This window comes from Petaurus breviceps, unplaced genomic scaffold, assembly GCF_028583685.1.
Source record: "Petaurus breviceps papuanus isolate PSGF00001 unplaced genomic scaffold, PetGlider_PUasm1.0 90887, whole genome shotgun sequence".
Classification (NCBI taxonomy): domain Eukaryota; kingdom Metazoa; phylum Chordata; class Mammalia; order Diprotodontia; family Petauridae; genus Petaurus; species Petaurus breviceps.
In genome coordinates, this window is record NW_027187370.1 from 1,893,937 (window position 1) to 1,906,471 (window position 12,535).

General features: G+C 49.8%; 2 protein-coding genes across 5 annotated transcripts in view; both read right to left on the reverse strand.

The window, feature by feature from the left end:
* Nucleotides 1-2,899: 2,899 nt before the first annotated feature.
* On the reverse strand, nucleotides 2,900-8,226 carry LOC138150747 (retinol dehydrogenase 8-like). Its single transcript, XM_069074189.1, has 6 exons — nucleotides 8,010-8,226; nucleotides 7,593-7,754; nucleotides 5,662-5,841; nucleotides 4,913-5,006; nucleotides 4,219-4,402; nucleotides 2,900-3,741 (listed from the first exon to the last, which is right to left on the reverse strand). Exons 1-6 carry the CDS (start codon nucleotides 8,104-8,106, stop codon nucleotides 3,502-3,504), a joined length of 957 nt encoding a protein of 318 aa, XP_068930290.1. The 5' UTR covers nucleotides 8,107-8,226; the 3' UTR covers nucleotides 2,900-3,501.
* A 701-nt stretch (nucleotides 8,227-8,927) lies between these two features.
* GRB7 (growth factor receptor bound protein 7) overlaps nucleotides 8,928-12,535 on the reverse strand; it is a 36,854-nt gene continuing 33,246 nt past the window's right edge. For 3 of the 4 annotated variants that reach the window (XM_069074265.1, XM_069074264.1, XM_069074263.1), the window contains 5 exons: nucleotides 12,148-12,264; nucleotides 10,527-10,587; nucleotides 10,224-10,311; nucleotides 9,984-10,077; nucleotides 8,928-9,683 (listed from right to left, as the gene is read on the reverse strand). In XM_069074265.1, the coding sequence (XP_068930366.1) occupies nucleotides 9,537-9,683; nucleotides 9,984-10,077; nucleotides 10,224-10,311; nucleotides 10,527-10,587; nucleotides 12,148-12,264 (507 nt within the window). In that variant the 3' untranslated portion in view covers nucleotides 8,928-9,536. The remainder of the gene's footprint in view (nucleotides 9,684-9,983; nucleotides 10,078-10,223; nucleotides 10,312-10,526; nucleotides 10,588-12,147; nucleotides 12,265-12,535) is intronic. The other variant, XM_069074266.1, reaches the window with a different exon arrangement.

Below are 12,535 nucleotides of genomic sequence, written 5' to 3' on the forward strand. Positions count from 1 at the left end.
GAATCTGGACTTGGAAGGGACCTCAGAATCCTACCATGTAGCCCACCCCCCCTCACTGTATAGATGAGGAAACCTTTCCCTTCTCCCAAGCAGCATTCTAAATACCCACTGGGCTACAAAAGCTAGTCCCAAGATAAGGGGAAGAGGAGAGATATCTTCTCAACTCTTTTCATTCTCCAGGGGTTGGAGAAAGTCACAGAGACAACAGACCATCAGGTAGGGAAGGTACACAATAGTTCCAGAAAGGAGGCAATCAAGAAGTAAAACTGAACAAGTCAGTGGTCACCCACCCCTAACCCAAATCACAAGTCTTGGCTACTGAGACATTCCCAGCTCAGACAATGGTTTGCATAAAAGCCCCCAAAACTGCACCTGGGGAGGGGAGATCACTAGGGTGAGACTCCTAGATGGGGAATGGAAGTTAGGGGTTGGGGAGGGAGGTCAAATAAAGTCCCTAGGGGGTTTGAGCTGTTGAGATTGTTTATTTGAAAACTGAGTTTTAGCTTATTAAACAGCTCTTCTCCCTTCTCATCATGTGGTGACCAAAGGAAAGAGCATTGGGGCAGGGATGGAGGTGAGAGTATGTGACATGTGGCTCTCCTCCCTGCCCCCTTTTACAAAGTATGGGGAACAGGAAGAATTGAAGAGACCCGTTTCCCATCATCTATACCCCACCTCCTCCCTTTACCCCCCCTGGGCCCAGCAGAGCATCTTAGTCAAATAAACCACAGCTCTGAGGGTGGCTGGTGGATGGGAACTGGGGGGCTGACACTACCAAGATGTGTCTTTCCCCAGAGTTGTTCCTTCCACTGTTTCAATCCCTTCCTCTCCCAACTCCCCTTCATTTCCACACCTCCACCTGGGCATAGGGTCTAAAATGCCATCTCCCACCCCCACTGGAATTGTTCTCTGGTCCACACATGTCAAACATGCCTTCATCAGCTCCACCTCGGGGACTTCAGAGAGAGTCAGTGGCTCTCAGGGCAGAGGTGTGGAGGCACTGACCTGGAAGTCAGGACACCTGGGTTCATGCTCTGTGTCCTTCACCAGGTCATACTAGAGATTTAGAGTTGAATGGGGGCTTTGCATTACTGACCCTGTCACTTTACAGATGAGAAGACTAAGGTTCAGAAAACAAGGATTTGCTCACGGTCAAAAATGGGATTCTACCTTTATTAGGATAAGGGCAATGACCTAGAAGCATTGAAAGGAATGTTTAAATGAATCAGAATGCCTGGGTTTCCATCCCCAGCTTTGTTACTTCCTGAGTGACCTTAAAACAAGCTACTTAAACTTGTCTCCCTTTCTCATCTGAAGGAGTTGGAACAGATGATCTCTGAGATGCTATCTCCATCTCCCCCCAGCCTACATGCACACATGGTGGCATCATCTCCCTTCCTTTCCTGGGGAAAGTTGAGTTCTCTTTTTTCCCTTCCATCCAAAGTCAAATGTTTGTCCAAGGCCTCCCTCAAGTTCCCCAAAGATGGTCCATCTAAAGTGCTGAGAAATCAGGTTAAAAGCATTAAGTGTTTTCTAGGTGAACACAAGGTGAGGCCTTTGGGTAGGGAGGAGAGGTGTGAGGGCAGGAGGGGGCATCAGGCACTTTCTCAAAAGTTCCAGATTAGAACCTGCAAAGGGAAGGGGGTGGAGGAGAAACATTGTCTCCTGAGCACAGTAGACTTGGAAATGCTGGGTTTCTGAATATTGCCATCGAGTGAAGGAATTACTCCCAACTCCCACACCTCCCAAACGCTCTGCCTCAGTTTTTCCACTTGAAGCCACAAGGGCCCAACCCGGGGTGTGTAGGGGGCGACCCGGATTCCCAGGCTCTGGGAAATGGTGGTGGTGGTGGTGAGCAAGGTCCAGGGGAAGGAGGTCGCAGCCGCATCCGGAGGTGCCAGGGAGGGCCCTTGTAAAATGGGAGAAGGGGGTGGGGGGATGGTGATGAAAGGAGAGGGGCAGCGGCACTTCTGAGAAACAGCCCCGGCGTCCCAGCAGCCCACAGCCCCCCTCTCTCCCCTGTGGCTTCACAGCTAGCTCCCTACAGCCGCCCACGGATCTGCGGGGCCTCTCCGGGGGCTGGGAGGTCCCGATGGAGGCGGAGGGTGCTGAGGGGGAGGCGTATGATGGTGACTGGAGAAGAGGGGACCAGGACGTTTACTACACAGGAGCCACTGAATAGAACAGACAAGAAAGGGATCTGGATGCGAGTGATGCTGAGCCGGTCGCCTGACATTCTTGTGTATCCCTCGAACCCCGAGTTCAGTAACCTGGCCGCTGAGCCTCTGAGGATGTTGGGGGTGGTGAGAGGGCAGACTCACTAGGAAGACCCGCTTGGCTGTTCCCACCTGCCCCCTTCTCCCTCGCCACGCCCTGCCCAGTATAGAAACACTCCTATTTCATACAGGGTCGGAATCCAGAAGTGAAACTGCCCCCCCCCCCCCCCGCCTCCCTGTCACAGCTTAGCGACCCCACGGCTCCACCCTTCCGGGAACCAGCCGCCCATGGATCTCCAGGCGTCTAATTGATATTAACCTTGCCAGAGAAAACTGGGGGAGGGGAAAGTGCTGAGCCGAGGAACGGAGAGGGGAGGAAGGTTATAGGTCTCTTTGCACCCTTCCTCTCCTGCCTCTGCGTATCCGTTTGGAACCTCGTGGGACCTGGCTGCCAGAGCCGGCCGCGGCCACCTTAAGTTCCCACTGATGGTCACTGGGTGTCACTATAGCCGCACGACTGAGCTCGGTTCTGGGGGTCCCGGAGCAAGGAAACCCTAGGGCTCCTTCCCAGCACCTGTTGGAATTCCCACCTCTCGCGAGCCACACCAACACCCACCGACGGCCCCATTCCGCGAGCACCAACAGTCATGCCCTGGCCGAAGCCCCGAGTCCCAAACACATGCGGCGATCCAGGCTGGTGCTGGTTAGCTCTTTATTACCCAGACTCCTCCAAGGGTATCTTTCTCCACCAGTACTCGCTTGGGCATCCCTTACCAACTGGCTCGGCCGCGTCCCGCCCCCCAACCGCCTGTTGCCCACCCCAGCCCCGCGCCTTAGATCCTTGTGGTGTCAGGATGTCGGGGACTCCGAATCCAGAGACCCGGGTTCCATTGTGACTCTGTGTGACCTCGGACATGTTCCCATAATCCCTCTCTGAACCTCGGTTTTCCCCTTTGGAGAATGAGAAGGGGGAAAGGATTTGACCTAGACGGTGCCGAGTGTAGGTCACTGGCATGTCAGCAGCTGAACAGAAGGGAGAGAGGAGCCGGGGCAGCTCAAGTCTTCCACTCCTCCATCCAGTCCTTCCAACACCACACAGACCTACACGCGTGGCGCACTCATCCTAGTCTCAGAGCCTGGGTTCCAGTGCACTCCGTCGGGAGAGAGAGGGTAGGAAGGGATTTCCGGGCTGGGCACTGAGTGAGGGAAAGCGAGCGAAGCCTCTTCAAGCTTGCCCACAGCTCGGCGGGGCCGAGGTACAGGCTGGGGACCAAGAGGACCCGGTTCAGCTGAGGCCGAGCAAGCGTAGAGCCTGGCGGAGCTTGCGCGCCTTCCAGCGGCAGAGGCGCACGGCGTGAAGGCTGGCCCGGAGCAGCGGGCCGTGACGGAACACCAGGCTGTAGAAGGCGGCTCCCGCCAGTTCCCCAGACGGGTCGGCGCGCTTCAAGGCCATCATGGGCGTGTAGGCTGGGTTGGTTTGGTGGCGGAAGGGTGGGCGGCGGGCACAGATGATCTTCAGGGTGTGCTGCGAAGACAAAGCTGGACAAATCAGATTTAGGGATCTAGCGCCCTCCCCTGCACCGCCAAAGCGCTGGCGTCGGGTGGAAATTCATTGTCTAGAATGGAACCCCTCGGGGCAGGGATAAAGATGCTAGTGGTGGGAGACAGCCTGCAGTAAAGGATGGATGCTAACCTGGGAAGAGAGATCAGAACGATGGGTCAGAGGGAAGAGAACATGGGAATCACCTGTTTCAACACTGCACCAGAGGCTCAGGAAAAGAGATGGTTGCTGGACTCAGGGGCAAAGAGAGTTGATGTTTTCCTAGAAATTGGAAGGGTGGGGGAGGGGAACTTTCTGGGTAGGGCTTAGTGAAAGAATGATGCTCAAGATTTAAGAGATGGCTTATTGGAGTTTTCCAATACCCGGGGGGAGTGGAGCTGGGAATGGAGGCTTGAGGGCGACAGACATACGACAGATACATCCTTGTAGGAAGACACCCACCTCGGCCACATCCTCAGGACTCTGGCTCAGACTAGCAAAGAGAGCCCGGGAGTTGGGCAAGTAGATTCGGTTGAAGATGTCTGCTGTCTCCGAGTCAGTGCCAAAACAGTCCACCTGCTCCGCCCCAGAATACAGCTTTCCCTCGAACTCTGAGGTCACAGGGCCTGGCTCTACCAGTGTTACCCTACAAGGAACCCCCCCCTACCCTGACCCTCTGGGACTCGATCCTCAGGGTCACCCTCATGACCAGTTTAGTGCCAGAAGGGACCTTAAGGTTCATCTAGTCCAGGGGTTCTTAACCTCTTAACCCTTTTGGTCTGGTAAAGCCTACAGGCCTCTTCTCAGCATAATGTTCTTAAATGCATAAAATAAAATATGTAGGATTAAAAAGGGTTACTGAAATAAAGATTGATTTTTATTTCTGATACAAGTTCAGGGACCTCCTAAAATCTATCCACAACCCCCTAGTTCAACTCCTCATTTTGCATAGGAGAAAACAAGCCCAGAATTTCAGTGACTTTTGTACATTTTGTACAGAATTTGTACTCGGATCCTAACTCTCCCTGTATTCCAGTATTTCCTTTAACCTGTGGGGATGGGCCAGCCCTCATTGCCAGGAGCTGAAATTTCCAAATATACTCAACCCCTATGCACTTGCCACATCTCCCTAACTTGTTCCCTGCCAGTCACTCACGAAATGTTGAACCGAAGTGCCTGTACCAGAAGACTCTCACAGAAACCCTCCACTGCGAATTTGGAGGCTGCATAAATATCATTGAACATGATGCCTGATGGGGTGGATGGAAAAAGAAAGAGGGTGTCCACAAGTTTCCCTGTATTCTCCTCTAGTTGGTTACTTAGATCTGATTCTTTTTTTTTTTTTGCTTTGTTTTTTTGGAGGGCAATTGGAGTTAAGTGACTTGCCCAAGGTCACATGGCTAGTTTTTGTGTTAAATGTTTGAGGTCAGATTTGAACTCAGGTCCTCCTGACTCCAGGGGCCAGTGCTCTATTCACTGTGCCACCTAGCCACCCCTGATATGTCTAATTCTTTTTTTTTTTTTTAAGCAATTGGGGTTAAGTAACTTGCTCAAGGTTACACGGCCAGGTGTTTCTGGGTGGGTGCTAAGTGTCTGAGCCCGGGATTCGATCTCCAGGTCTTCTCAACACTGGAGCCGGTGCTCTTACTTGCTGTGCTACCTGGCCGCCCCAGATATGTCTAATTCTTAAGAGCCTTTTCCTGTGGAGTGTGATACCCTGACCCCCCCAAATAGCAATGTTACCCAGTCAGAGCCCCAGAGATTGATAAGGAGAGAAAAACTTGGGTCTTATACTACCTTACAGACAACCCCACCACCTCCAGTCTCCAGTGACCCTAACAGCTACCCTGGCTTCTCTCAGTTCCTTTCTCCATCCCATGTTATCCCTTTACCCCCATCTCATACCCTGCAAGCCCATGATGCTGCTGATAACGACGATGTGTCCCTGGCGTTGGCGCTTCATGGCTGGCATCAGTGCCCGAACCAGCTGCACCAACCCAAAGAAATTGGTGTCCATGACCTGGCGCATGTCATCCAGGGACAGTGACTCTAGTGGCCCGATGAGCCCTATGCCTGCATTGCTGACTGAGAAGTAGGGCAAAAGGTAGAGTCAGGCAATTGGAAATTCCTTTCCCCCAACCCCCTCCCTGGCACAGGCTAGCTATTCATGGGACCATTTAGATGAAAGTCTCTACCTATGCAAGACTCATTCCTGAAGAAAGTTAACCTTTGCAAGCATTTCAAGCATTTCTTTGCCTCTGGGCAGTGATAATCTCTCCCCTCTCCCAGCCCAGATTCTGGCGCACAGAGGAATGTTATTAGATATGTTAACTTGAAATTTCATCCCTCTGAATTCTTACAGTTTATCCATAAAAACGGGCATAATATACTACCTGCCCCCACAGAGTTTTTCAGATCAACTCAAATAAGGCACATCTGTCAGCTACTCTTCCCCAGGAAAGGAGATGATCCCTTTCCCACTGTCTGGACCCCTGAAGGTTCTACATCATTTTATAGTTCCAGCTCCTGAGTGACTCTCCAGAGCAACCTTTGAACACTGCACTGTATGTATCTCCATTGGCAAGAGTCCCCGACTTGATCTATTTCCCCCCAGATTTCAGAAGTTAATAAGCATTCCCATCCTCCAACTTGAGTTTTCTCTTTTGACTCTCCCTTCCACAATTAAAAGTTGACTCCAAGTGTTTTACTAAGGTTGTTACTGAAATAACTCTAGGGGTCATTAAAAATACAAAACAAAACACCACCACCGAAAAAGGCAACACAACAAGGTGGCCCAATAGTATTTGTAGACTGGTATGAACAACAGACTTGAAAGGGATCTGGAGAAATGGGCTCTAGGGGCAGCTAGGTGGTACAGTGGATAGAGTAGTGGGCCTGGAGTCAGAAAGACTCATCTTCTCAAGTTCAATCTCACCGAAGACATTTACTAGCTGTGTGAACCTGAGCAAATCACTTAGCCCTGTTTGCCTCAGTTTCCTCATCTGTAAAATGAGCTGGAGAAGGAAATGGTGAACCCCTCCAGTGTCTCTGCCAAGAAAACCTCAAATGTTCAGTCATGGCTAAATGACAACAATAGATATGGGTTCTAGGGCTGGCTCTGTGACTGACTGTATAAGATAAATAAGATAAAAGAGAGAGTTAGAAGAGGCCTCTTTTAGTCTAATCCTTTAATTTAATCAAGGGGGAGACAGAAACCCAGGAAGTTTAAGTGATTTGACCAAGGTCACTGAAGTAGTAAATGTCTTGGGCAACTCACTTCTCCTTGCTGGGCCTCAACTTTCTTCTCTAAAATAGGAGAGGTATTTCAGCACAGCCCCAAGAGCCTTGGCTTCAGGGCCCGAATACCTGGGTTTGGATCCTAGCTCTGCTATTTATTAGGTACAAGCCACAACCTCTCCAGATTGCTCCAAAGGATCAGTGATGAAGCAGGCCTCCCACACCTCTCCACAGAGGTAGTGATAGACTCAGGATACAGGATGGGGAACACAGTTTTAGATGTAGCAAGGAATTTGTTTTACAAGGGTACGGTTTTTCTTTCTTTTTTCTTCCCCTAATGAAGAGGGTAGAGTTGGGATAAAAAAATATTTGTTAATTAAAAAAAAAAAAGCTTAATCCCATGACCTCTCACAGGTCTCAAAGTCTATAGTTCTACTATCAAGATCCCCCAGCATATCCATGCTGCCCCCACAAAAACCTTCCCCATCAAAAAAAAAAAAAAAAAACACCTAACAAACCCTTGCTCTGAGCCCTCTCTTTTCTAGCTGTCTCTTCCCATTGCCTAGGAAGGTGACCTTCCCAGGATCTTAACTAGTCACCAAGGATGTCCACATATTGTCCCGGGAGCTTATTCAGGCAGTGGCTGATGGAGTCCTCGTCACAGACGTCCAGTTGCCCAATCTCTAGGGTTTGTCCCAGAGCTGATCCAGCTGCTTCCTCTAGGGGTCCACGGCAACTCAGGTCCCTCATGGTGGCCAGCACTGGGTAGGATTAGGGAGTGAGTAACTCAAAGCAAAAATTGTGCCCCAGGAAAAGTTATATTGAGTAGGGGTGAGAGTCGGGGGAAATAAAAAGGAAGGAGCCACAAGAAAGAGCTGAAGCACCCAGCCACTAGTGCCTTGGCATCCCTGGGCATATCTGGCTGGATTGTAAGGCAGAAGGGACTTTAAGGAGCAATCAGATGGGTCTTGAGTCTCCCCCCATGTTTTCTGAATGAAGTTTGGGAGAGTCATTACCTTTGAAGCGTCCCTGGGAATCAGTGGCCAGTCTCACAGCCAGTGCCAAACCGATGCCCGAGGAACAGCCAGTGATGAGGACTGTTCTGGGAGCCATGAGGGCACAACAGGAACCAGGATCAGTCTTGGCATTTGCCCCCTGCCCTACTCTGTCTTCCTGCTGAGCTTTTCTCTAGGTCTAATAAAGGGAGGTTTTAATCTGTCCCTCCTACCACAGGGCACAAAGTTTCCAAGGGTTAAATCCCTCTGTAGACTCCAAATCTGAAAAGCAGATTATAACTCGCCTCTTGGTGCCTGCCTGGACCCTGGCACCAAGCTTCCCACATGTTGGGGATTAGTCAGACTGACTAACAGGAGTGGGACAGAACAGTGGGGGCTAAAGTCACGAGCTGCCTTGTGGATGCCAGATGTAACCAGGTGGGTGCCAGGCCCAAACAAGAGCAGAGAAGCTGCCTTTGGGTCATTTCAGGACATCTCTACCCCTTGCTGGCTCTCAGGTCAGGGGCAGGGAATCTTTCCAGGAGAGACAATGAGGTGTGGGATAATACAGAAGACACTAGCCTGGGAGTTGACACCCAGTTTCCAGTCTTGGCCCAGTCTCTACCAGCCATGTGACCCTTGAACATAGGTAAATTACTTCCCCTCTCTGTGCCTCTCTTTCCCCCTCTGTAAAATAAGGGGATTAGAAAGTCTCCAAGCTCCCTTTCCAGCTCTGACATTCTCAGATTCACGTGGCCACCTTCCCAGTGTCCTTGGCAGTCAGGAAACCCTTGAAATCAGACCCACAAATCTCTTAAGTTTCCTCTTGTGACAGAAGCCAGATCCTACTTCATCTTCTCCCTGCCCCCTCTGCCTTCTCTTCTCCAGTCTCCAACAACCAAGCTCCGCTTAACCCTTCCCATAAGAAAAAACCCAACCAGAGGTCCAAAAATAACTTTTATTGTTACTGGTATAAAACAAGGCAGATCAACTGGCCACTCAATCTGTACAAGGGTGAGGATTCTCCTACCTCCTGCCCCCCAGTTCTCCCATAATGCCCTGCCCTAGGCTCCACAGCTTTAGAGACTGAGAGAACCAGGAGCTCAATACTGGGGGAAAAGGGGGAGAAGCCATTCCCAGAGTCTTGGGTTGAGACTGGGGCAGAAAGGGAGGGAGAAATTCCTATGCCTGGATGGGAAGGAGAGAGGGAAGAGGAGAGTCAGAAGACTGAAAGAATGGGACTAAAAAGTAAGGAAAAAGAGAGTACAAAAAATAGAGAAAGAGAAGGAAGACACAGCAGGAGAGAAGAAGAGGAAGGGGCTCCTTACTAATGTATACATTCCCACCAAGATCCAAAGTGCATTGATCCACAAAGCCTGGTCTTTGAGGAGTCAAACAGAAGTGGGGGCATGTCTTCCAGGGCTGATGAGGTACAGGGTTGGTGGGGGAGGAGAAGGATCCCCTATTGTTTTGGCCAGTGGTGGGGGAGGATTAGAGAGAGAAGATACCTCTCTCTGTGGGAGGGAAGAATTGTCAGGAGTCACCCACTCAGAGGGCCACCCGAGTGCAGCAGTGACGAAGTGGGCATGGCAGGATGCCACGGTTGAGCTGATGAAATTCCACCAGCTGCAGGAGGTCAGTAAAACGTGTCTGCCCTTCATCCATGCTGAAGTAGAGGCGGCCCTCCTCCTCACTCTGGGGGGTATGGAGAGAAGCAAGAGGTCAGAAAGACATTGGTGAACTTAGAGTCTCCCTCCTGCCCCCTGCCATTCATTTCTGTGCACTACCTCCCAAGTGAGCCAGACCATCAAGGACAGGGACTCAACAAAGGTTCCACCCAACACTAATTGATACAGGGAAGGCTGGTTCCTGGGATCTATCAGGAAATTCTATTGGGTAATTAGAAAGGGGAAAGAGATCTGTAGCAGGTAGATCTAGCGAATGTGTTGTGGGTATGGGGGCCCCTAAAGGCGTGTACAGGAAGGTATCACTCACCGGAAGGATGAGGTAGTGTTTCACCTTCTGCAAGTGACACAAGGACAGGACAAAACCTTGGGGGTTGCGCTGACTCTCTCGTACAAGAAACACACTGCCAGGGCATGGATGGAATGAGACATATGAACCACAGTTTGATTAGGGATTTCTTCTCATACAGACTCACAATCATACACAAGCCTGATCTTTATGCCACTACTCAGAAACCTGCCCCTATTGCCCCTACACCCCTAATCTTACCCATCAACCAGGCCCTGCTGTCCGATGAGCCTCTGGGTGTCCTCCCGAGAGATGCGGCCGTGGAACCAGGGCTGGGAGCGATGAATGGCTGAGAGGAGTCAGAAGAAGAAGAAATCCAACACCTGACTTCAGGAAAGCTTTTTTCTTAGTGAAACCCTCCCTCTTCTTTCTCTCACCCCTTCCCTACCATACACATAAAGTCCCCTTGGGAAATCCATCAGTCCACAGCAGCATGTCAAGCATCTCATCTCCACCAAAGCAATGGCCCCTCCTATTCCATGCCTCCCACACCAAGGCCCTCACCTGAGCTGAACGTGCTGCCTGGGCAAGGATTAGGCAGGCTATATCTGTGATTGGTCTTCTTCTAGAAGGAGGTGGAAGTGAAGAGAAGAAGGAATCAGTTAGTGGTTCAGAATTTCTCTCCAAGACCCCATAGCCAGGTGAAATAATCTGGGGATAACCATCAAAACTGAGGGTCCTAACTTCTGGGGCTGGGCAAGAAGAGGCAGGGTGGGAGAAAGGAATGTCTATCTGTGAAATTCAGTTTCATACATGAAAAAGGCATCAAAGCACAAAAATTGGCCCTAAAACTTAGGTGGCTGAAGCAGTATGATACAGTGGAAATACATGCATACAATACATATGTACAATACATACGTACATATATAGAGAGAGACAGAAACACAAATAGACAGAGGAAGAGAGACAAAGAGAGAGACACTGTGGATTACAGGAGTTCCTAAACTTTTTGTGTCATGGACCCTCCTTTGACTGTGTGGCCAAACCTATGGACCCTTTCTCAAAATAATATTTTTAAACTGACAAAGTAAAATGTATAGTATTGTAAAGAAAGTCAATTATATTTATTTATTTATTTATTTTTGCCTTTTGGAGGGCAGTCGGGGTTAAGTAACTTGCCCGAGGTTACACGGCTAGTTTTTGTGTGTGTGTGTTGTGTCTGAGGCCGGAACCAAATTCGGGTCCTCCTGACTCTGGGGTCAGCGCTTTACTCACTGTGCCACCTAGCCACACCAAAAGTCAATTATATTTAAATACAATCAATCAATCATATTTATTATATGCCTACTACATGCGCTATACTAAGCACTGAAGATACAAATAAAAAACAAAGATAGTCCCTAACCTCAAGGAGTTTATAATCTAATGGAGACAGAAAAAAGTTACATGGTTACCAAAATTTAGAAAAAAAAAGATCATGCTCACAGATCATAGGTTAAGAACCCCCGGGAAAATATACACCTTTATGTAATTTATGTGTGTGTATGTGTATATATATATAAATATACAGAGAGAAGGGAGGAGAGGGGAGAGAAAGAAAAGAGATGGTAGGGGGGAGAAGAGGGGGAAAGAAGAGAGATATAGAAGGAGGGAATGAGAGGAGAAAGGGGGAATGAAAGGGAAAGAGGGGAAAGAGGGGAGAAGGAGAAAGCAGGGGGAGAAATGGAGAGCAGGGAGAGAGGGAGGAGGAGAGAGAAAAAGAGTCAGAGAGAGAGAGAGAGCACACAAGCATTTATTATGTCCTGCATTATGTACAGGAACTATGATGAACACTACAAATATAAGCGAGCAGAACAGTTCCTCCCCTCAAAGAGTCTATATTCTAATGGAAGAAGAAAACAGCTAAAGGGGAAGGGGGAGAGGTATTGTGAGTCTAATATTTACTCATTAAATGAGCTTGGGCAGGTCTCTTAAGGTCTGAGCCTCTGGCCCAGGACTAATACGGCTGTTGTGGATGATGTCTTGGTGAAGAGAGCTCCAATCAGGCAAAAATCACTGGTCCCTGACTTATGGGTATGAGGGCCAAGGCGCCTTTGGTCCCATACCAGAGCCCATAAAGAACCCCAACAACTCCTAGGCCCTCTGCACCTGCTGCCTCCCTCCTCTCCCCACCTTCTGTTCTCACCCTCCAGGCTTGGGCTTCTTCCAGTGCTGCACTCAGAGCCTCTCTGGGATTCTCAATGACCCGTCCAGCATGACCAGAGAAGTCCATGGCCACCAGAGTATTATCCGAGACGCTCCTCTGGAGTGGGAAGGGCAGGGGAGCAACAGGCAGGGAGAAAAGAGAGAGAGACAGAGAGACAGAGAGAGAGAGAGAGAGAGACAGAGAGAGAGAGAGAGAGAGAGAGAGAGAGAGAGAGAGAGAGAGAGAGAGAGAGAGAGAGAGAGAGAGAGAGAGAGAGAGAGAGAGAGAGAGAGAGAGAGAGAGAGAGAGAGAGAGAGAGAGAGAGAGAGAGAGAGAGAGAGAGAGAGAGAGAGAGAGACAGAGAGAGAGAGAGACAGAGAGAGAGAGA

What these genes read in the sequence shown, in the direction of transcription:
- LOC138150747 (XM_069074189.1), bottom strand. Translation starts at nt 8,106, where the DNA reads ATGGCTCCCAGAACAGTCCTCATCACTGGCTGTTCCTCGGGCATCGGT. An exon ending in CAGCATCATGGGCTTGCAGG is followed by an intron (nt 5,007 to 5,661) that starts GTATGAGATGGG and finishes CCACCCCATCAG; the next exon opens with GCATCATGTTCAATGATATT. An exon ending in GCACTTCGGTTCAACATTTC is followed by an intron (nt 4,403 to 4,912) that starts GTGAGTGACTGG and finishes GGTTCCTTGTAG; the next exon opens with GGTAACACTGGTAGAGCCAG.